Below are 22,648 nucleotides of genomic sequence, written 5' to 3' on the forward strand. Positions count from 1 at the left end.
AGTTTACTTCCTTGAAAATAATCAATAAAAACCATGCGTCGACCGGATTCGGTGGCTCAGTCTATCTCTGAAGGCTGAGTCCCTTGGTCTCGCTCTTAAATCTTACCTCTGTCTCTTGTTCTTATTCAATCTGCGTCGCCCCTCTCGTGTCCCATTTGCCCTTGCCACGCAGGACGTGACACGCTGCCCCATACCACGGGTCATCTGGTGGGCTTCAAGGGCTGGACAGGCTACAAGACGGTGAGGAAGACCCACTCTGGGGTCAAAAAGACTTGATGAGATATGACCCAGAAGATGGTCCACTACCCTGTGGGTGAGGGGTAGCTCTAAGGGGGAGCTACTCCCCCTGGCCCAGCCTGCAGATGTAGGCTCTAAAGGCTCACCTCTCCATTGGCCCGTGTGGCCCCAGGACACAGAGGGTTGTGGGGGTCATGGCGGGGCACTGTTTTCAAAAGCGAGGGCTCTACTTGCCCCTGCCAGGGCCTCTTCATACGGTGAGCTGACACCAGCACCCACTCATCCTGTAGCGGGTTGTAGCGGATATGCTGATGCTCTGGGGGCAAAGAGTAAAGATCAGTCAGCAGATCTCTCTTCCCCCCTCGTTCCTGGGTCTCACCCACCCGCAGGCCAAAACTCGGAGACACCCTCTCGGCCCCGTCCAGCTCAGGAGCTGAAGGGCTGGGCTTGGGCGTTCCCAGCGCCAAGTAGCCTGCAGGCCAACAAGAGAGTGTCTCCGCCGCGCAGGCCTGGCGGGGTAGGCGCGCCGACCTGGGGGTAGGGATTTCAACTTCCTAAGAAAAGGAAGGGCTCTGCTCCGCGTCCCAGTGAGTCCCGCCCACCTTGCAGTTACCTCTTGCCAGGAAGGTTGTAGTGGTGGCGTCCGCTTCTGACGCCTGCCGGTTCTGCTCAGGACCCGCTCCGCTGCTCGACATGAGGCTACAAGTTGTCGCGGGGGGATAATCAGGAACGTCTGCCCAGGGGCCTGTCACCCATCTCTCTGTCTTCTCAGCTCCGCCCCGCCCCCGATGATTGGCTGGTCGCCGGCGCGTGACTGTCTGAGGGAACGACCAGCCACCTGGGGGTGTGGTTCAGGGCAGCCTAGCTCTATAGGGGGTGACTTTGGTGATCCCTCTCCACTCCAGGGCCAAAGCTCTGGAAAAACTTCTGTGAAACATACCTTACGGCAGACCCTTTGGCTCCAGGACACTTACAAGATTTCTTTACAGTATTCAGTCATTCATTTGGTCATTCATTCAGCAAATATTTACTGAGTATCTGTCTACCCTGTGTCAGGCACCTAGGCTCCACATGGGGCAAAAAGATGCCCCTGTGTGCACAAGTCAGGCATGGATTCTGTCCTCCTGGGGTTTACATTCTAGGGCCAAGTAAGGGTATAACCCTGGATCCACAATGACCTCATTTACTTGCTCAGTGGCTATGGTGGAGGACAAGCAAAGGGGTGTGGGGCGGGGGGAATCAGGCATTGATCTGCTTCAGCTGAACCCTGGCCTCAAGTATTACCTGGAGGAGTGGGTACTTCACCATAACCATACTTCATCCCCTTCAGGTAGCAGAAACAGATTTGGAGAAGAAAAGGCTAAATAACTGTGAATGAAAAAGAGGCTATGTAATAAGCCTGACAAGCTCAGTGACCAAAAGTAACTACACATGGTGATCTGATCACAAATTCCTAACTAGACAGGTCATAGCGGGTAGTCACAGCCCAAGCCTATATATATATCTATCTTCCTCAGCAAAGGTCAATCTTTACCTTAAGTGAGCTCTCTGTTCATTGTTCTTATGCATCTAGAATAACATATCTTTAAAATGCCAGAGTAATTTTCTTTTCCAGACCCCTCAAATACACAACTGCACAATTGCGCAAGATCACAGAACCCCTCATTGTTATCTTTTTCCCTATGTACCATCTCTCTGTGCTGTAAATGTTCATTATTAACTATCCTGTACCCACCAATGTGAAAGAAGTATGTTTCTCCATTTTACTTTTTATCCAGTCCTAAAGATTTCCCTGCTTTGCTTTCTCCCACCTCCTTAATCTACCACCAATGGATTTCACGTACCTGCCTTACGTTTTATTCTTTGATTCTAAATGTATAAAAGGAACTACAAAACTGCCATTTTCCGGTGTATTTTCTCAATCTGTTGAGATTTTGCTTCTAGGCATGTCCTCAAAATTTGGCTCAAATAAACTTCAAACTTTCTAAAGGTTTGGACACTTTTTTCATCAACATAACCATATTCTCTCTTTCTCCCCCACCACATCCCCTGCCCACACCAAAAGCACAAACGGGTGAGGTAAAAAGGCTATAAAAAATCTGAAAATGTGGGGAGGACAGGACCATCAGTAACTCCAGCCACCATCTGGGTGGGGTCAGGGTTGTTTACACATCCCCTCCCCTTCTCCAACTTTTCCTTGGATCAAACCAGTTGGCTAATATTAGAATAAAATTCAAATTAATTATTCTCCTGGCACTTTTCAAGAGCCACCTAAATATTGTCTGAACCTCCTCCCAATTTCACAGTGGGAAGCAGAGGCCTCAAGGTCACCCAGAGGATGAGTGGCCACGCTACAATTTGAACCCAAATTTCCTGTCTCTTCCCACTACTCTAAGATGCCCCTAAGACCTTAATGAAATTCAAGTAAACTAGAAGTTGGGCAGAGGTAGGGAGGCCCCTTCCCTCAAGCCAGGCCTGGCCAAGCCAGGTGTTTTGCAGCTCATATGCAAAAACTGGGTCATTGGTCATTTACCTAATCTCTGCCCTAGGGTCCTCTGACTGAATTCTGAAAAGGCCACTAGGTAGGGGGCAGGGAACAGGGAGCTGAGAAAGGGTGCGTGTGTGAGGGTGAGAAGGGTTGAGAGGGGCATGTGACTACCTGTTTCACTGGCTGCTCATAGTATAGGGGGAAAGGGGGAATAGAAGATCTGCTTTTCTGTTCTCTCAGCTGTCTTTATTATTTGAGTGAATAGATTTTGGAGGCAGTCCCATTTTCCCCAAGAACACCAGTGCTTCAGTGTCACTCCCTGGATCATGTTACTATTAACTCCTGACCCTCTTCAAAAACATCTCTTCAGGACTATCATCAAAACTCTCCTTTCTCTGTTTCTCTCCTAGGTCATTTTTTGGGGGAAAGAAGAGGCTGGCTGAGATGGGACCTACTCAGCCCTTTCCCTCCAAGATCTCAGAGGTGTAATCTCTTCTATGATATCTAGGGAAGGTGGCTGTGACCCCCCCCAGACCCTTATTCCCCTTCCTTAGACCATCTGAAAGCTGTAGAGGAGAAAGAAACTTTCTTCTACCTTTCTAGGTTCTTAAGGCTGGTCTAATAATCAAATCGACGAGACACATTAACAAGAGACAACAAGGGCTGGCCAAGTAGCGCATTGGTTAAGAGTTGGCTTGGGACACCAGCTCTGAGCAGCAGGGCCCCGGTTTGGATCCCACATGTGGGCCAGTGACGCTGCGCCCTCTACAGCTAAGATGGTGAACAACAGCTCCACCTGGAGCTGGGCTGCCGTGAGTCGCCAGTGACAGCATAGGCTACAGTGGGGCTGACCAGCAGCTGGTGTGAGCTTTCGTCAGCTGCCATGAGCAGCCGTCCAATGGCCAGCAAGCGACCCTCACCCGGGAAGAATGCAATGGTAATACCAACATGGGCCAGTGAAGCAACGTCCTCCACAACTAGACTGAAGAACAAAAGGACAGTAAGTTGTCTGTTCCCCTCCCCCAATTCCCCAATAAAATCTTAAAAAAACAAGAGAAAGCAACAAAATTTAATTACCTGTGTACATATGGGAACGTCACATACATGAGAGAGTCATAGACTTCACATACATGAAAGGTTCAGAGACAGGAAGTTAAAATGAGGTATACATAGCATTCTGAGCTAAGGATGAGGTAAAGAACCTTGGGGCTTCAGGTAAGAAGGTCATTGCAGGATGATAACAACAGATGTTCAGTAATTAGAAGTATATATCTGTATAAGTATATATCTGCTATATAGATAGGTCATGAAGTTATTTCTGGTAATAACTCTTATTATGGGCAAGGACCTAAATTTAAATTCTTTAAGAGAGAGGCAAAAGTTTCTTGTGAGCCCACAAGGTCTCAATTGCCTTCAGCTCAAAATAATTCACATGCCAAAGTGGCACATCTTAGGGAGTTCTGTTCTGAACCCCTTCAAGGTCAAAGGACAATTTGGGGTTTTGTTTGTTTGTTTTTAAATAGTGTGTGCTGGAGATTTCTGAAAGACCGGATAGGGGAACTGCAGGCCTAGATAGCCCCAGAGGGTTCTGCCTGGAACAGGGAAGCAGAAGACAGATTTTTTGGCTAAGCCCTGCTAATCAGGGTTCTTAGAGAATGGTCAGCCCAGGAGTGTCACAGAAACTAGAGCTAATAAAAAAAATAATAATGTTCCCTCAATTCTGCATTCTCCTCTAGATAATCCCTTCTTTATCTTCCCCTTCTTGGCATAGTTTCTCAAAAAATAGTCCATCTTCCCCGCCTCTACACTTACCTGCACAGAACATTGCAACGTGTCTTTTGCTCTGTATTATTCAGGGTAAGTAATCTTAGTTGCTGTAACAAACAACCCCCAAACTCAGTGGCTTAGCACCACAGTCCATTGTGAGGGAGAAGGCGAGCTCTGTCACATACAGCATTCTGAATTCTCCAGTAACTGCTTAACTCTATGTAACTGTGATAATAGATGAGGAAAAAAGAACGTAAAGAACTTCACAGAAGATTTTTAGGAACCAGACCTGGAAGTGACGTATACATCATTTCTGCCTCTACTGCATTAGCCAGAACACAATCACATGGCCTCATCTAACTATAGAATAGACTGTGGAACATAACCTGGCTGCTCAAGGGCAAAAGGAAATGGATTTGTGAATGTATAGCATCATCTTTGCTACATGCCCCTACTGAGAAACCTAATGACTATTTTCCATCATTTTATTGGACCTCTCAATTATATTTGACTGTGTTGACCCCTCATTTCATCACCCTCACGTGTAAGGCCAAGCTCTTCCAGTTTCCTCTCCTTTATGTTTTATGTCACTAACACATATGACACCATGTGCCAGGTACTAATTGCTTTATAAATATTAATTCATTTACTCTTCATCGCAATGAAGGTATGTACTATGAAGTAGGTACTTTCACTTGTCTCTTTACAGATGAGAAAACTGAGTCACAAGGAGTTTAAGTAACTTGCCCAAGATCACACAACTAGTAGGTGGTAGGAGCCAGGCTTTTAACCCAGAGAATCCAGCTCCAGAGTTTCTTTCTTAACCCCTGCACTATGCTGCCTCTTTTCTTGCTTTTGCATCTCTCTTTTTTTTTTTAATCTCTCCCCTACCATAACCCTCAGTTGGTTTACAAAAGCCTCCTCTCACATTTTGTTTCAGAAGAAAGAATGAACTGTAGGCCCTTGAAGAACCCACACTGTCTCCTGGGTGCTTTTGCTCTTGGAGTAGGTCTCATTGGCTGGAATGCCCTTCCCAACTCCCTTAAAGACACTGCTCAGGTGTCACCGCCTCCAGAACGCCTTCATCCCCAGGTTGAAGTTCCTCCAACCGCCTTCTGTGCTAGCAAAGGTGGGCCTTAAGAATCACGAATGCGGGAAGGCTATGCGGGGAGGCTCTGCTTCCGGGCTCGCCCGTTTCACCAGTCAGTGAGACCAGGGGGGAGTCCTTTCTGGGTCTCACCGCCACCAACCCCTACCAGCAAGTAGGATGGCGCTCGAGAGACCCTGCCTGGAGGCCCTAATGTAGGCAGCTAGGAGGGCTTGGCCCCTCTCCCTTTACCTCCTGCGCGCAGCGCTGCCCCACCCCTCCGTGCTCCCTGCTCCCCGCTAGCAAATGGTACAATCCTAGGGGGCGGTGCCTGGGGAGCCCGGACAGTTCCGATTGGCCAGGGAGAGCCGTACCACGGTGGTGGCGGGGGAACGGGTCCTGGAGGGCCCGCGGTAGGCTAGGAGGGTGGGAGAAGCATAGCCTCAGGCTCCAGCTTCCACTTGTGCTGCGTTTTGTCAAGCTGCCCTCTGGGATGCAGTGGGCCGTCGGCAGGCGGTGGGCGTGGGCCGCGCTGCTCCTGGCTGCAGCGGCTGTACTCGCCCAGGTGGTCTGGCTCTGGCAGGGCACGCAGAGTTTCGTCTTCCAGCACGAAGAGATCGCGCAGCTGGCGCGGCAGTACGCGGGTGAGCGGGCGAGCGGGCGGGTGAGCGAGTGAATGAACGGGTGGAAGGCAGTGGGCTGGGGAGTTCCGGGCCGAGCTGGGGGTTCCGAGGGCGTCATTCCCAAGTTCGGGGCCGGTGCTGGCCCTGATTGTGTTGTTCCTCTGTCCCCGTCAGGACTGGATCACGAACTGGCCTTCTCCCGGCTGATCGTGGAGCTGCGGCGGTTGCACCCAGGCCACGTGCTGCCGGATGAGGAGCTGCAGTGGGTGTTCGTGAACGCGGGCGGCTGGATGGGCGCCATGTGCCTTCTGCATGCTTCGCTGTCCGAGTACGTGCTGCTCTTCGGCACCGCCCTGGGCTCTGGCGGCCACTCTGGTCAGTGCTGGCGGTGGGCCGGACTGGGAGGCTGGGGCTGCACAAGGGCCCATGCCCTCCTTTCTGTTTGGCCAGGCCATGTGATAGCAGAGATACCCTGCTATTCGGTGTTCATCTGATTGTCCCGCAGGGCGCTATTGGGCTGAGATCTCGGACACCATCATCTCTGGCACCTTCCACCAGTGGAGAGAGGGCACTACCAAAAGTGAGGTCTTCTACCCAGGTGGGTAGGGAAGTTCTGTCAGAGAAGTGGGTCCCTTCATTCTGTGATGCCCATAGTTGGGGAGGAGAGCCATGGCATAGAAAGGTGGTGTGTTGAAGGGCCCTCCCCCTGGTTCCCTTACCCCCCTAGATAGGCTACAGGTGGTTGGTTGAGGCAGGGTTGAAGACTTCCCTGTTGCTTTCCTCTGTCAAAAGGAAACAAACATAACAGCTTCCTGTTGACCATGTCTGATTCTTATCTACCAAGACACTATTTTACTTATCCAGTGCTCCAGCAGTTGTTGGGGAGACAATTAGATAATTTCTGATTATAATTTCTCATACCTCCAAAGACAAAGCAGACAGTTGTCTTCCTTTTTTATACAGTGAAATATTTTACATAAAAAGTAGGTTTGGACTTCCAAGTAAGTTTGATGTTGAGTGTGACAAGTATGGCAGGCATTGTAATTGAACAGTTAAATTTCTCAGAAAGCCTCACAAGTCTTATAACCACCCCTCTGTATCTAACAGGCTCAGCCCAAGTTTAGCTAAATTTCTGCTTGATATGAGTGAGGCTTGCTTGGAAATGCAGACTTTCATGACTCCTGTACAGTGGCCCATGACCAGGTGAGGTGCCCCTCCTTGGCTTCCCCCAAGGGAGGACATAAGCCAGAGGAAAATTCAGGAATGGCCATCTTGGCCTTTACCTCTCCAGATGGCCAACCTGGCCAGTGAGGTCAGGCTTTTTCCTTTCCTTAAGCTCCCTCTCCATTACCTACCACTAGACAGCCCATGGGCCAGGGAGGTGGCAGCAATGGAAGGGCAGGGGTAAGCTCCTAATGTGGGTGCTCCGTGTCCCCCAGGGGAAACAGTGGTGCACGGACCTGGTGAGGCAACCGCTGTGGAGTGGGGGCCAAACACATGGATGGTGGAGTATGGCCGGGGTGTAATCCCATCTACCCTGGCCTTCGCGCTGGCTGACACAATCTTCAGCACTCAGGACTTCCTCACCCTGTTCTACACTCTTCGCGCCTATGCCCGGGGCCTCCGGCTCGAGCTCACTACCTACCTCTTTGGCCAGGACCCCTGACCAGCCAGGCCTGAAGAAGGACCTGTGGATGGAACAGGAACAGGCAGGCTTGTACAACATCCACTTGCTGGAGCCTATGTGAAAAGACAAGGACATATTCATAACATACAGATACTGAGTTCCTGGTGTACAAGAAAGGACATACATGCTTATACAACTAAACATAGAGACCTGTGGGAACATGGGACATGCATTCAGATACCGAATCCCATGTGTACAGCAACATTGTGCATTCACAACCACTCAGAGAGGGAGCCCCACATATACCAAGGGGTCCAGTCATATTCAAACACCCATAACACACGCTTCACTCACTAACTCAGGCGTTTCCAGAGCTTCCCTGCCCCCAGACAGGGCTCTGGAGTTAGGAGTGAGGGTGGGTATTACACTCTGCCTGGGTCTGACCCCTCAACCCAGCAGCAATTGGGAAATGAGGAGCTGCCTTTGGAGGCACCCTTCATCTGCAGCTATGATGCCCTTCCCCTTGATCTCCCTGTCCTCACCATATGCCTTACCCCTGTTCTGTTCCCCTGCTATGCAAGTGCCCTCGTGGCCTGTCCCCCACCCTCTCAGCGACCAAGTCAGCTGGGGAGCCAGAAAAATGAGGATGCTGAGGTCAGGGTCCCTCCTATCCTGAAAGACCCCCATTCTTCCCTCAGAGGTGTGGTGGGGAGGCTGACCTCAGCCCAGGGCCCACCCCTGGGGAGAGGATCTGGAGAGGTGGGTCTAGGTCCACGGGGCCATCCCTGGCCTAGAGAAGGCTTTTTCTACACACACACACACACACACACACACACACACACACACCCATCACAGCTTTTAGACTGCCCTTGCTGCATTCTCTGTCCATCTGTCTCTGTTAATAAAGATCTGTTGAACAGTTACATTTCTTTGTGTATCTGAGCAGCAGGAAAACCTGCTAATTCCTGGGGGTCCTCAGGAAGGCCTCTCCCTTGTTGTGAGATGGAGTTTATAAGACAGTAGCTGTATACTTGAGTGTGCTCAAGACTGAGATAGGAGGCTCATTGACTCTACAGATTACTGTGCCCAATCCCCAAAGGTCAATTCTGGCTTGAGGTCTTAAAGTCAGTAAATTTAATTAGATCCTCTCCACAAATTTTGAACGCTGCAGTTTAAGAAATTCAGGGCTGTACCATTTACAACAATATGGACGGACCTAAGGGTATTATGCTAAGTGAAATAAGTCAGATGGAGAAAGACAAATACCATGTGATCTCACTTACATGTGGAATCTAAAGAACAAAATAAATGGAAAAAAAACCAAAAACGAGGCTGGATGAGATGTGTGTCTTGGTCTTGCCAGTGCCAGCCTGGAAACAGTCCTGGGCGTCCTGCCCTGGATGGCCACGAGGTGGCAGTGTGCACCCACTTTTGAGCTGAAAGAGGCCAAATTCTCTGCTTTTTTCTGGGTTTCCTCAGTACCACGTCCACTTCCTACCCAGGAGTTTCTATTCTCCAGCCTGCCTTCTCCAGGACCCCTCACTAATGTGGAGGCTCCTGGGGGGAGGGAGCTGGCACACTATCTGGTGGTGTCTTAGGTAGGTGGGGCTGGAACTATTGGGTTGTTGGAAAAGTCATGACTTATTTTTTCTGTTTTTTGTTGCAAAAATGCGTCATGACTTTTCCGACAACCCAATAGTATGAGGCAAGAGAGGTGCCTAAGGTGCACATCCAGGTACCCTGCACTTGCCCTTAAATTTTGTGCCCTGGATGCCTCACTTGCCTCATCCTCCTAGCCCTGCTCTGAGGTTGAGTAAGGCCCAGGCCACTCTCACTTCTTAGGATTCCTAGTACAGTAAAATCTTGGATTGCGAGTGACTTGGTTTGTGAGTGTTCTGCAAGATGAGCAAATATTTCTAATACATTCTAATGTGGTAAACGAGCAATGTCTTGCAGTATGAGTAGTTTGTTTCTGGAACGAATTGTGCTCACAAACCAAGGTATCACTGTATATTAAAAATGGGAGGAACATGGTTGTAAAAATTGTCTCTTCTAAAAATTTGACATTCGAATGAACAAAAATACAAGACTACATGTGTAATCATGTGAAAACAACATCCAAAGTCTAAATTTGTAGCTGTGAATGAATGTGAGGCCCAGGCAAAATGGCCTTCCTGACACGGCACCACCACGTTGGCCATGACAGGTACTGGCTGGGGCCTCTCCGTGGATTATGGGTTGCAAAGTCAAGCCTCCAAGGATTTCTCCTGTAACCCAGCTCTTCCTCTAGGCTCAGCCAGCATCTATCAGGGATGCCCCAGCTCCCCTCACATCTCCTCCTCTTTCACACAAGACTAGGTTCCCAGGTTCCTTCCCGTCTCTGTTGCTAAATCCAGAGGTTATGTCTTCTTAGCTTTCATTTGACACAATCACTCTTTTTTTTTTTTTTAGCTGAGCCATCCTGCTACCTGTTGGCAGCTCAGCGGCTCAGCTCGGGCCGGGCATCGAACCGCTGTTGCTCAGAGCTCAAACTCTTGAGCGAGCTCTTAACCAACTGAGCCACTCGGCCGGCCCTGACACAATCACTCTTAAAATACTTTTGGTTTCCAGTACACTACTCCCTTGCCTCCTTTACTAGATCTTTCTTACCTGTTAAAGCTCTGACTTCCCAGTACGTACTTAATCCTCAAAGTTCTCTGTCTACACAAGTGATCTCAATCATTCCAAGACTTTAGCTACCATATGTATGTCTCTCCCCCCCCCCATTTTATTGAGATATAATTGACACAATTAGATTAAGGCGTACAACATAATGATATATGTATATATTGTGAAATGATTACCACAATAAATTTAGTTAACATCACCTCACATAGTTACAAATTATTTTTTTCTTGTGATAAGAACTTCCAGGATCTACACTCTTAGCAACTTTCAAATATACAATATAGTACTGTTAACTATAGTCACTATGCTGTATATTACATGCCCGGGACTTATTTATCTTATAACTGTAAGTTTGTACCTTTTGTCCACCTTCACCCATATCCCCCACATGTGGCCTCTAGCATTCACCAATCTGTTCTCTGTTTCTATGAGGTTTGTTTTGTTTTGTTTTTTTAGATACCATTATAAGTGAGAACATGGAGTATTTATCTTTCTCTAGCCAACTTATTTCACTTAGCATAATGCCCTCAAGGATGAATAAAGAAAATGTGGTATGCGTGTATATAATGGAATATTATTCAGCCATCAAAAAAGCCATTTGCAACAACATGGATGGACCTTTACCATCTCTATGTGGTGACTCCTAATTTTTTGTCTCAGTGTAAACCTCTTTTCTGAGCTACAGATATCAACTTCAGATAACCAACTACCTCCATCTCTACCTGATATCTCCACCTGGTTGTCTAATTGGCATCTCAGACTTAAAATGTCCAACACAAACTGATTTCTCCCAATCCTGCATTTCCTTTAGAGTTTACTATCTCGGTTAAGGATATCTCCATTTACCTACCTGCCTAGGCCAAAAACCTTGGAGTCATCTTGAATACCTCTTATTCTTTCACATCCCATATTCAAGGCATCAACAGATCCTGTCAGTTTCATCTTTGAAACATATCGAGAATATAACCACTTGTTACCTCCACTGCTACTACCCTGGTCCAAACCACCATCATCTTTTGCCTGGATTATTGCAATGGACTCCTAATTGATCCTCATGCCTGCATCCGATGTGGAGGGTTCTCCACACAACAGCCAGACAGCCTTTCACCCTCTGCTCAGACATTTCCATCACCTTCCCATCTCATCCAGTCCTTTCACTTCCTCCAGGAACCTACTCCAAGGCCCATGTTACCTCTGACCATTCATTCACCTCAGCCACCCTGTTTTAGCCCAGTGGCCTCCTTGCTTGTCTTCTGACACATCAAGCAAACTTCCACCTTAGGATATGTGCACCAGCTACTCTGCCTGCAATGCTCTTCTCTAGGTAACCACATGGCTTTTTTCCTCCCCTCCTTCAATTCCTGCTCAGTGAGTCCTTCCCTTAACGTGTGTAATAACAGCCCTTCTGTGGTGGTTTTAAAATACTTCCATGAAATTTTTGATATTCCTCCCTTTAACAGGTAAAGCCTAATTCCCTTACCTTGGAATGTGGGCTGGACCTAATTATGTACTTTTAACAAATAATATACGGCAGAAGTGACAGTGTGTGACTTCCAAGACTAGGCCATAAAAGCATTGCTGCCTCTTTAGCCTCTTTCTTGGTTACTTCTCTGGGGGGAAATCAACTGCCATGTTGGGAGGACACTCAGGCATGAAGTCCTCCCTTATGAAGAGGTCCACCTGGGGAGAACAGCCTCCTGCCAACGGCCCTGTGAGTGAGCCATCCTGGAAGTGGATCCTCCCGTCTCAGTCAAACCTTCAGATGACTGCAACTGTAGCCAGCATTTTTACCACAACCTCATGAGAGACAGTGAGCCAGAATCCCCCAGCTAAGCCACTTTCAAATTCCTGATCCACAGAACTGTGAGATCAAATAAATGTTTGTTATTTTAAACTGCTAAGTTTGAGTGTAATTTGTTATGCAATAATAGGTAACTAATAACACCTTTCCCTCTCTATTCCCCCAACCCAGATTTTGGTGTGGTTTTTTTTGTTTGTTTTTATTTTTCATTTTGCTTACCGTCATCTGGCACACTATATATTTCCCCTACTGGAATTATATACCATTATTGTAGGGACTTTATTTACTACTGTGTGCAACAGGGCCTGGTATAAAGTAGGTCTCAGTAAATATGTGTTGGATGAATGGAGGTCTAGGTTTGTCTGTCTTTTTCTCTCTAAGAGATAAGGTCAGATGGGGGCTGTGTATGGGTATAAGAGACAGCCCTTCCTTTTCACAGATGAAGAGAGAGATAAACCAGGTCCTAGTCAGGCTTACTCCCTCCTCTTAGCCCATTCCAGTTGTAGCTCTTCTGGTTCAGACCCCAAAGGAGGGTTTATTATGCTAGATTGATTCTTTTTCTTTTGGGAGTAGCTGCCCACTTCCTTGCCCCTCTCCTCCCCCTCAGGCCCCAGAAAAGCAATCTCCAAACCCTCAGAACTGGAATTTCCTGAAGCCAGTTCCTACTTTCCAAGAGGAATCTTACCATCTGTCTCCCTCCAGGTAGCTCTTCCATGAGCAGCCAGGGGATGCTGTGGGGAAAGAGCAAGCTGAGCACAGGAGGTTGCAAATCTCTATCCTCTGCCCTCTAGTCCCCCAGGAGGTCCCCAGGGCCGGTTGTCTGCCTCCGCCCATTCACTGATTCTCCCCTCTGTGGGCTTGGCCTCAGAGAGAGGTGAGCAGAGGAAGGGGCTTGACGTTGCTCCAGGAGAACTCATCACACAAAGCCATGTGGGAGAGGGCTTCAGTACTGAAGGTAGTTGGATTACCGAGGCTTCCTGGTCGGAGCGTGTCTGACACCTTCAGGCCTGAAATCTGAGTGGGAGGGCACTAGAGTGAGCCAAAGGGGTGAGCAGGACTGAACCTAACCATGGCCAGGGATGGGCCAGAGAGAACAAGGACTTAGTGCCACAGTGGGAGCCGGGCTTGGGACAAAGGTGGAGGCTAGAGATAGGGAGAGCAGGGCAGGTGTCACCTATCACAAGATCCTGGTGAGAAGAGCTGGTGGCCCAGGCCAGAGCAAGCTGGGTCTGAGAGGAGGGGACTTATTAGGAGAGGGTGGGTGAGGAGAGAGGAAGCAAAAGTCACACCTGAATTTCTGCCTGCTGGAGGAATCTTGCCTCACTGGGTATGAGGTCAGGGGATGGTCCTGAGTTTGGGTTTGACAGCAATTTCACACCTATGCCAGGTGTCACCACTGCAGGTACATGTTCTCTCACACACTTGGCATCACCTCCAGGTAGCCCTCCTGCTTTTGGTGAGTTGATTCCCTTGGGTACAGGAAGAAATTGGGGGATGTATGAGGGTGCCTGAGAAGAGTTGGCTCCAGGCTGCTCAAAGGAGAAATTGTGACCTCCCATCAGGACCCCCAAATAAGGAACAGCATCTCAGCATCTGGGGGATAACTGGGGGTTGGGTGGGCCTGAATCAGTTGGCTGAAGGGGTCTAGAGATATAACCTGGGGTGTCATGCACACGTGGGTGGAGGGTGTATGTGAAGATGGACAAAAGGCTGATCACTGCTGAAATACTGTTAATTCACTCTTCTTGTGTAGACATTTGACAATATCCATAATAGAACGTCAAAAGAGCTAAAAATTGTGTGGTTGTGTATCTCCATGTGGCTTGTGTACCCTGCTGAGGATGTGGAATCAGCTCAGAGACCTCTGAGTGTGTGTGCAGAGGTGTGTGAGTCCACCACCATGTGCATGTATTGTGCAAACTGCAGCGTGCATGCAGTTGGGGACAGCACCTGGGCAGGACATGGGGAGAAGTTCCAATTCTATCCAGGCCCTCCACACTCACCCCAGCATACTGAAGAGTGATTCTCCTCGTGATCACAGGCCCTTGGTGCTGTAGTGTCTGTGTAACCAAGTATGTGAGACAGGGCAGCTGTATGCCTGAACTTGTGACAAGGTGTGCAGGTGTGTGAACACAGCTGTTTGTGTGTGAATGCCAGGCACTGAGTGAGGGTGTGTGGGGTGCAACTTGTGAGGCTAGGCTGGAGCCCTGGTCCCAAGTCCAGTGGCGGTGGACTCCTCACTCTCCTTTCACGACTCCCTGCAGCTCTCCAGCGCCCCCTCCCCGAATCTAGCCGTATGAGGGTGGGGACACCTGTTGGGGGGCTGGGAGTGGCAGAGCCCACCGGGGCCTCTCCCTGCTCTGTCCCCGCCCGCCCTTCCCTGTTCGTGTCCCGCCCCCGTGGCTGCCGCCAGCAGAGCAGTGTGAGCGCACCGCGACCAGAGGAGCGCACCGCGGCAGGAGCGCACAGCTGGGGAACCGAGCGTGGAACCGAGCCGAGGCAGGGGCCACCCAAGAGGCGGGCGGAGCAGAGGGAAAGCCGTGGAGACGCCAGGGGCAGCGGGTCGCGCCAGGCTGGTGAGTGCGGTCGCGGGGTGCCGGGAGCCAGAGAGCAGGCGTCGAGACCCCGCCGTCCCCTGCCCTCCCAGTCCCGTCCCTGTCCCAGGCTCTGCCCCTGCTACCTTCTATTCTCGCGCCTCCTCCGTTCTAGTCCTCTGCGTCTCTGCGTCTGTTTTTCCCTCTGTTTCTCTGTCCCCTCTATTTACTGTTTCACCCCATCTCTTTCTAATCTCTCTCTTCTGTCTCCTGCTGCGTTGGTCTTTCCTGGTCTCTCTCAACCCGTCTCACTAATTATCTCTGTCTCCGTCTCTCTCTTTGGACTGCCTGTCACTCAGGTCTTTGATATTTATCTCTTGCTCCGCTCTGTCTTACCTTCCCTGTCTCTCTATCCAGTATCTCTATCAATCTCATCTCTCACCATCTCTGTCTCTCCATTCTTGTCTCTGCCTGATATCTCTATTTCTCTCCATCTTGGTCCCTCTCAGTCTGTTTCTCCCCATCTCTGTCTCTCCTTGTCCCTCTGTCCCATCTCCATTTCTGTGTTCATATCTCCGTCACCCTGTCATTGACTCTCTCTCTCTCTCTCTCTCCCCTCCATCTCTCTCTGTTTCTTGGTCCTTGTCATCTTTTTTGATCTGCTCAGTCTCTACCTGTCCTCAGTCAATACCCATTTCTGTCTCTTTGGCTCTGTCTCTCTTGCTTTTTCTACCTTCCTGTCAATCTCTGGGAAACCGATCTTTCTACCTTTTTCCTTATGGCCACCCTGCAATTCCCTGAATCCATGACCACCTCCCCTTGTGTTGAGGGTTGTGGGGGTAGCAGGGCCCAGCACCCATAATTCCCTCCCCGACAGGCGGCCCTTTCCTCGGGGCCCCGCCTGGTGCCAGCACTCCCACCAGCGGGGGGACTGCGCCTGGAAGCTGTAATGGAGGCCCTGCAGAGGCAGCAGGCAGCCCGACTGGCCCAAGGGGTGGGGCCATTGGTCCCTCCCCGCCCACCACCACCAAGGCCTCTCTTGCCTGGCCCCCGGATTCTGCAGGCCCCTGAGGGGGCTTTGGGGGAGGTTGTGGCTGAGGAAGAAGAGGATGCTGAAGAAGATGAGGAGGAGGAGGAAGCTGGGGCAGAGGAGGGGGTAGCCAAGGAGAGCTGTCCAGGGACCCGGAGCCCCAGCTCTCCTTCCAGCCAGCCCCCTGGACCTCATCCCCATGAGTGGACTTACGAGGAACAGTTCAAGCAGGTAGGAACCCTCAATGTCAGGCCCTCTCCTCTTCTTCCTCTTTGGGCAAAAGCAGAGCCAGGTAATTAGTAGCCCATCCATCCCCACTGCCCTCTGCAGGATGGGAAGATAGAGACACAGACCTGGACAGTGACAGTGGAAAGACTGAAGGATAGATAATGACAGGAAGGGAGAGACAGGCATCTGGAGACACAGAAAGAAGTAGGCACCCACTAAGAGCTGTAGAAGACACCCAGAAACATAGAGGCTGACAGATTAGAGTGTCTTGGAGAGGCTGGAAGGAAAAGCAGCAGGGGTATAGGAGCCTTCAAGATTTCTTTTGAGGGAGGGAGATCTGGGGACTGGGGATTCCAGTGCCAGCACCATCCTACCCTAACTTCTTACACATCAAGTCACCAGGTCATATTCCAGCGACAGTGGGGGTGGCCTGGGTTGCCTGCTTCTGTCCTTGGAAGCAGAATGGAGGTTGCCACTTCTTTGGCAAGCTGATACCCCCCTCATATGTTCCCTGTTACATCCCCCCCAATCCAAATCCTCTCCCTGGCCTGAGTTCTATGGGTGACAGTTCTCAGCCTGTGACGGTCACTACGGGCAGTGTGACTAATGGGCCCCTGTGCTGCTGGAAATGGGGCCTTATTTGGGGTTCTTCCTCCCTGCAGAACCCATCTGGGTGTTATTCTAAGGCACTACTCCAGGCTATCACTATGAAGGTATACCACAGGGCTGTGACTCTAGGTGGGCTACTCTGGTGGTGTTACCCGGAGAGTGTTGGTCTTGGGTATTTTCCAGAAGTGTTCATCTGTGGCTAGTATTCTGTAGCATTAGTGTAAAAAGGCATGTTACTCAGGGCTCTGTTACTCTGGAGATGTAGCTCTAGCGATTGTTTCTCCTGGGTGTAATTCTGGGGGTTATTACTTGGAGAGTGTATGTTACTTGTGGGCATTAATCTAAGATTTAGGGCTCAGTTCTTGTGGGAGCATAGCTCTAAAGGTGACTCTCCGAGGTTTTTTACTCATGGGTGTTTTTTACTGAGAGTTCTTATTGGGGAATGGAGTGTTACTTATGGGTGTTACTCAGGGACTGGGTTAATGACTGTTACTCTAGGGATTGTTCCTCATGGGTGGTATCTGGGAGATGATACTGGAGCTGGGACTCCAGGTGACTGGGAATATGTGGGATGATCCCATGGGCCCTTCAAGTCCTGACCCCATAGGTCTGGGTGGTGCAGGGCTATTGCCTCTGTGACAGCTCCTGTCATGGGCAGGTCTCTGTCCTTGGAAGGAGATCAAACCAGAAGGTGGACTGAGGGCACCAGGTTTCAATCCAGGAGCTTCTGAGCATGCATCCTGCCTGAGGGATGGGTTAGAGGCATCTTGCCCCTCATCCCCAGCCCTGGCACATAGAGAGATGAATAGCAAGAAGCCCTTGCAGGAATGAACGAGAGTGAATGAGTGCTTCAGAAACATGTCAGTTTCCTCAGTGTGGACTACAGTCTCAGCCTGACTTTCTCCCTGGAGCTCTGTGCATGCCCTGGAGGGCAGGCTGAGCCTCCCAGCTCCCTCTCTTTTCCTACTCCCCAGATGGGTGGTTTAAACTGCCCAGGGCACCACTAGTAGAGGGTCTGTGTATGTATTAGAAAAAAGTGCCCCTACCTGTCCCCAGGGGTTGAGAGCCTAATGCCTGGGAGGCCACATTTCAGATCCTACTTACCCCTTCAGCTGGGGACCCTTATTCAGGGCACAAACCTGAGTTGGGGTCCCAAGGGGCGGGGGGGGCGGTCAGCAGAGTTGGAAAATGACTTCAGTCCTTCCTCAGCTGTACGAGCTCGATGCAGACCCCAAGAGGAAGGAATTTCTGGATGACCTGTTTAGCTTCATGCAGAAGAGGGGTGAGTGGGGTGATGAAAGGGAAGGACCCCCACTTAACCAGGTCTGAGGATGGGAGACCTCAGGGCTAAGTTGCCAGGTTGGGTCCTCTCTGCAGAGGCCTGAGCTTGGCAGCACCTATCCTTTGGGCCCTCAATAGCATCTTTAACCTCTGACCCTGCCCTCCTCCTCCACCTAGCGATTAATTAGTGGTCAGCCCACTGGCAGGTTAATGAGTGTGGGATCAATTGGGAAGGTGGGAAGGAGAACTGGTTGGGAGCTGGCCTGGGGTGGGGGGTGGTTCCCAGGACTAGGCGGCTGGGAATGCCTTGGTCCTCTTTTGCTGACCCTTCCTCCAGCCTTGTCTCTCCTCAGTTTTCCATTGCTTCAGGCAGGGGACACCCAATGTACTCCACAGTAGAAAGGATGGGATTAGACTGAAGGAAGGACTTTCCAAGGGGTAGCCTGGGGACTATGTGAGTTGGGACTGTGGAGGAGGAGGAATTCCTTTCCAGGAATCTCAGAGCTAAAAGAGAATGCAAGAAGGGTCCAGGAGGGGATCAGGGTGGGCCGGCAGTCCATCACTTAGGCTTCTCCCCAGATTCATGGGTCGGAAGACTGACTCATTATCTCTCTCTACAAAGCTAATTAACTCACTCTGAGCTTGGCCTGATAAGCTGCTAATTAACTGGCTGCACTGTCCCCCCCCCCCTTAGTGCAGCTGCTGGCCAAAGTCCCTCGGGCCCCCACCCCAGCCAGGCCCAGCACCCCTTTCTGGTCCATTCCTAACCAGAGACCCTCAGTCGGGCCCCAGATCCTTTTGCTCCCCAGGTACACTTAGTCCCAGTGTACCCTCCCTGCCCCTTCCTCGAGGTCTCCCCCACACTGGGGTTTGGGGTAGCTTGATCTGAGTACACCCCAGCACTCCCTCCCCTCAGGCCCTGAGCTCTGCCTCTCTCGGGTCCCTGCCTCCTCTGCTCCCTCTGCAGGGGGAGGAGGTCCCGCTGGGCCGATAATTTCCCCCCATTAATCAGGCCGCAGCTAATTGTTCGGGTCCAAAGGCGGCAGCGGAAGGGGACGGGATCGGTAAGGAATTAACTGGGGCCCATCGCTCAGCGCAGACAGACCTCTTTGTCAGGACTGGCCGGCGGGGGCGGCGCGGGCTGCGGAGTTGGCGAGCCGAGGCAGCGGCGGCTTCTTCTCCCATCCACCATCCTTGGCCCTCAGGCAGCCACCGCTGGCCTCTGCTTAGGGGAGTCCAGCTCTTCAGCACTGTCCAGAAGGCCTTCCTACGGTCTACCACAGGGGCCGGCAAACTAAGACCAGATTTAGCCACCTGCGAGATAAGAATGGCTACTGTATTTTTAAATAGTGTAAAAAAACCTAAAAGATGAATAACATTTCCAGACGTGTGAAATTTGAATTTCAGAATCTGTAAATAAAGTTTTATTGGAACTCAGCGGCGCCTTTTAAATATCCTCTATAGCTCCTTTCAGGCTGCAAGGGCAGAATGGAGTAGCTCTGGAGAGACCATTTGGCTTACAAAGCATAAAACATTTACCATCTGGCCCTTTACAGAACAAGTTTGCCGACCTGCTACAGTGGAGGCCTGGGGGGCTCTGTGGGCTCTGCCAGGAATACCACCTCCCCACCTCTCCCTTCTCCCCTCCTTTTTCGAGGTCCCACCCTGTACCCGGGTCTCATCCAGGCAGCTCCTGGGCCAGGCAGCCGACTCCTTCAGTCCCCAAGGATGCCCGCAGACAGGGTCTTAGTCTTAATGTCCGGACTCTCTGCCCAACCCCCACCAGGGACTCCAGTGAACCGTGTGCCCATCATGGCGAAGCAGGTACTGGACCTGTACGCGCTGTTTCGCCTGGTGACGGCCAAAGGCGGTCTGGTGGAAGTCATCAACCGCAAGGTGTGGCGGGAGGTCACGCGCGGCCTCAGCCTGCCCACCACCATCACATCGGCCGCCTTCACTCTACGCACCCAGTGAGGCCAGGAGCGCAGGGGTGGGGTGGGGGACGCGGGGGACAAGGCGCGGGAGGCGGGGCCTCGCGTCGTGGCGAGCCCACGGGCGGGTGTCCGGGTGTGGGGTTTGACCTGCGGGCCCAGCACACCATTCGCCCCTAGGTACATGAAGTACCTGTACCCATACGAGTGCGAGACGCGGGCGCTCAGCTCCCCTGGGGAGCTCCAGGCTGCCATCGACAGCAACCGGCGCGAAGGCCGTCGTCAAACTTACACCGCCTCCCCGCTTTTCGGCTTGGCGGGGCCGCCCCCTCGGGGCACTCCAGGTCCAGCCGCGGGTCATGGCCCCGCCCCGCCCGCGCCCATGCCCGGCCCTCGTCCCGCCCAGGGCTCCGCCTCCGGCTTGCCAGCTCACGCCTGCGCACAGCTGAGCCCGAACCCCATTAAGAAAGGTGTTGTGAGGGGGGAAGGTCTGAGGGGGGGGTCTCTAAGACTTAGGGGGTTGCTGAGTTATAAGGAACATTAAAATGTGGGGACTCTGAAATGTGGGAGGCATTGAGGTATGGGGCCAGTAAGGACTGATGGGGCACTGAGATTTGGTGCACTCTGTAAAGTTTAGGGGTCCTGAGGTTTGGGGTCAGTGAAGCCTTGGGAGCTCTGGAGTAGGGGTTACTACAGTATGGAGCTGAATCATTTCAGGAAAAGATCCTTTATCCGGAGCAGGTCCATTCCACACCTGTCCACCTAGGGTTCCTATTTGCATGTGGTTCGTGCCTCCTGTGACCTGAATTATTTAACAATGGAGAGCTAGGAAATCCCCCAAAGTATCTTGGACCAACCTAGACATATATATTGGTACTTTGGGGCTCTCCAGCTTCAGAGCTTCTAGGCTGAGACTCTGCATGGGAGTAGAGATTGAACTTGGTGCTTGAGCTTGGGTGACCTTCTTAGTCCCAGGCCTGCGGGGGAGAACCAAATGCAGAGACTGAGTTGGTTGGGCCAGGGGAGCTGAATGACCTGTTCTTCCAGAGGAGACTGGAATTCCAACCCCTCGACTGGCACTGCCTGTGGGTCTGGCCTTGGGACCTGCACGGGAGAAGTTGGCACCAGAGGAGCCTCCAGAGAAGAGGGCTGTGCTGATGGGGCCCATGGACCCATCTCGACCTGATGCACCCCCTGGTTTCCTGCCTCGTGACAAGGTTCCCCTAAGGGGTGAGGAGGGGCTTTTTGCTGATAGCGCTTTGGGCCTGTGTAGTGTGGGAAAACAGACCCATCACCTGATAGGCATTGGAGGTGGGACAGATAGATCCCATAATAGACAACTGTGTCATTAGAGGTGTGGGTTGAAGTGGAATGGGGACTGTTTATAAGGATGGAGGGGGGAACTTCTAAGTGTGAAGTCTGATTCCCAAAAATGTGACTCCTCTGCCCCCTCCTGGACAGAAGAGCCGCTGGATGGGCCTCTCAATCTGGCAGGCAGTGGTATCAGCAGTATCAACATGGCTCTAGAGATCAACGGGGTAGTTTACACTGGTATGGGTACTGCAGGCTGTCTATACTGGCATGAGGTCTGGGGTATTTACATTGGCATGGGGATTTTAGACTTTTTCTACTAGCATGAGGTTCAGGAATATCCAAACTTGCATGGGTGACATGGGGTTCAGGGGATTGCTACCCTGGCATGGGTTAAAGGGGGTTAAAAGGCATGGGGTCCAAGGCATGACCTCTCTGGCATGGATACCATGGGATGTCTGCCTTGTCATGAGCTAGGTATCACTGTAAATATTTATTGTTTACCTGTTTGAGGGTATCTGTATTGGCATAGGAGCCTCTAACTGACCCAAACGGCTTGTCCTCTTTGGTTTGTGACAGGGGTATGTGTGTGGTGTTCTAGCAATTAGGACACTGACTTTTATTTTCTTCTGTTTCCATGCCCTACTCCCCTCTGCTTGTGCTTGTCCTCTACCAACTCCTCACCCTTTTACCAGGCATCCTCTTTGCCCGCCGCCAGCCTGTGCCAGCTTCCCAGGGCCCAACCAACCCTGCACCTCCACCTCCTACAGGGCCCCCTTCCAGGGCCTCACCCTGAGAGCTCCTACTCTTGGAATTAAGAGTCCCAGCCCCTTCGCTGGGTGGGGGGAGACCCCCCCACACCTTGATTCTTACAGGGTGCCTACTCTAGGACCCAGCCCTGGGAGGTGACCACTCCCTGCTATGCCATGTGGACTTGAAGCCAAAGAGTTTTGTTTTGATGTTACATCTACCTCATTGTAATGGGAGGGAACCTCCTTCCAGGACATCTCCAGCAGCATCTACCAAAGAGTTCTGCCCTCAGTAACCCCCATCATCTCCTCATGTGCCCCTGTCAATGCCATTTCTAGGACTCTACCTCTTTGAGTCAGACCTGCTTCTTCTTTTCAGGAACCAGGTGAAGGGTTGGGTTGGGGTGTTGTGAAGAAAATGTCCCTCAGGTCACACCTGGAAAATAAAGCTGCAGTCCCTCCCTCCCTAGTGCCTCTTCTTCTTCTTGTTTGGGTCTGGGGCTTGGGGAGGAATTGTATGGTATACACAGGCTGCATTGGGCCAAGAGTTATCAGAAAGGAAGACACACTAGCAAAGGTCCGTAAGAGTAGATAGAGCTCGGTCTCATGAATCAGACTTCCTGGGTTCAAATCACAGTTCTGTCACTACAATGCCAAGTGGCCCTTGGCAAGGCACTT

The 22,648-nt window shown here is 51.1% G+C and overlaps 3 protein-coding genes across 5 annotated transcripts in view; 2 read left to right on the forward strand and 1 right to left on the reverse strand.

Moving 5' to 3' along the window:
• Positions 1–1,014, reverse strand: part of GALT (galactose-1-phosphate uridylyltransferase) — a 5,158-nt gene extending 4,144 nt beyond the window's left edge. Inside the window, exons 1-2 of the mRNA XM_019624479.1 lie at positions 851–1,014; positions 384–553 (exon numbers count right to left, since the gene is read on the reverse strand). Coding sequence (XP_019480024.1) covers positions 384–553; positions 851–932 — 252 coding nt within the window. The 5' untranslated portion in view covers positions 933–1,014. The remainder of the gene's footprint in view (positions 1–383; positions 554–850) is intronic.
• Positions 1,015–5,944: 4,930 nt separating this feature from the next.
• Positions 5,945–8,752, forward strand: SIGMAR1 (sigma non-opioid intracellular receptor 1). 3 transcript variants are annotated; one of them, XR_002121925.1, is made up of 5 exons: positions 5,945–6,223; positions 6,377–6,577; positions 6,708–6,800; positions 7,310–7,405; positions 7,642–7,729. XR_002121925.1 is itself a non-coding variant. In XM_019624448.1 (4 exons), exons 1-4 carry the CDS (start codon positions 6,073–6,075, stop codon positions 7,866–7,868), a joined length of 672 nt encoding a protein of 223 aa, XP_019479993.1. In that variant the 5' UTR covers positions 5,945–6,072; the 3' UTR covers positions 7,869–8,752. The 3 variants fall into 3 exon arrangements, 2 of the variants coding, with proteins under 2 accessions (XP_019479993.1, XP_019479994.1); XM_019624448.1 differs by lacking the exon at positions 7,310–7,405 and having other exon boundaries at positions 7,642–8,752; XM_019624449.1 differs by lacking the exon at positions 7,642–7,729 and having other exon boundaries at positions 7,310–7,410.
• Positions 8,753–15,780: 7,028 nt separating this feature from the next.
• Positions 15,781–22,580, forward strand: ARID3C (AT-rich interaction domain 3C). The gene is made up of 7 exons (XM_019624461.1): positions 15,781–16,092; positions 17,908–17,980; positions 19,766–19,949; positions 20,091–20,380; positions 20,958–21,140; positions 21,372–21,461; positions 21,917–22,580. The coding sequence occupies exons 1-7, from the start codon at positions 15,781–15,783 to the stop codon at positions 22,015–22,017; spliced, it is 1,233 nt and encodes a 410-aa protein (XP_019480006.1). The 3' UTR covers positions 22,018–22,580.
• Positions 22,581–22,648: the final 68 nt, after the last annotated feature.

The sequence above is a fragment of the Hipposideros armiger genome, unplaced genomic scaffold (assembly GCF_001890085.2).
Source record: "Hipposideros armiger isolate ML-2016 unplaced genomic scaffold, ASM189008v1 scaffold_591, whole genome shotgun sequence".
NCBI lineage: Eukaryota > Metazoa > Chordata > Mammalia > Chiroptera > Hipposideridae > Hipposideros > Hipposideros armiger.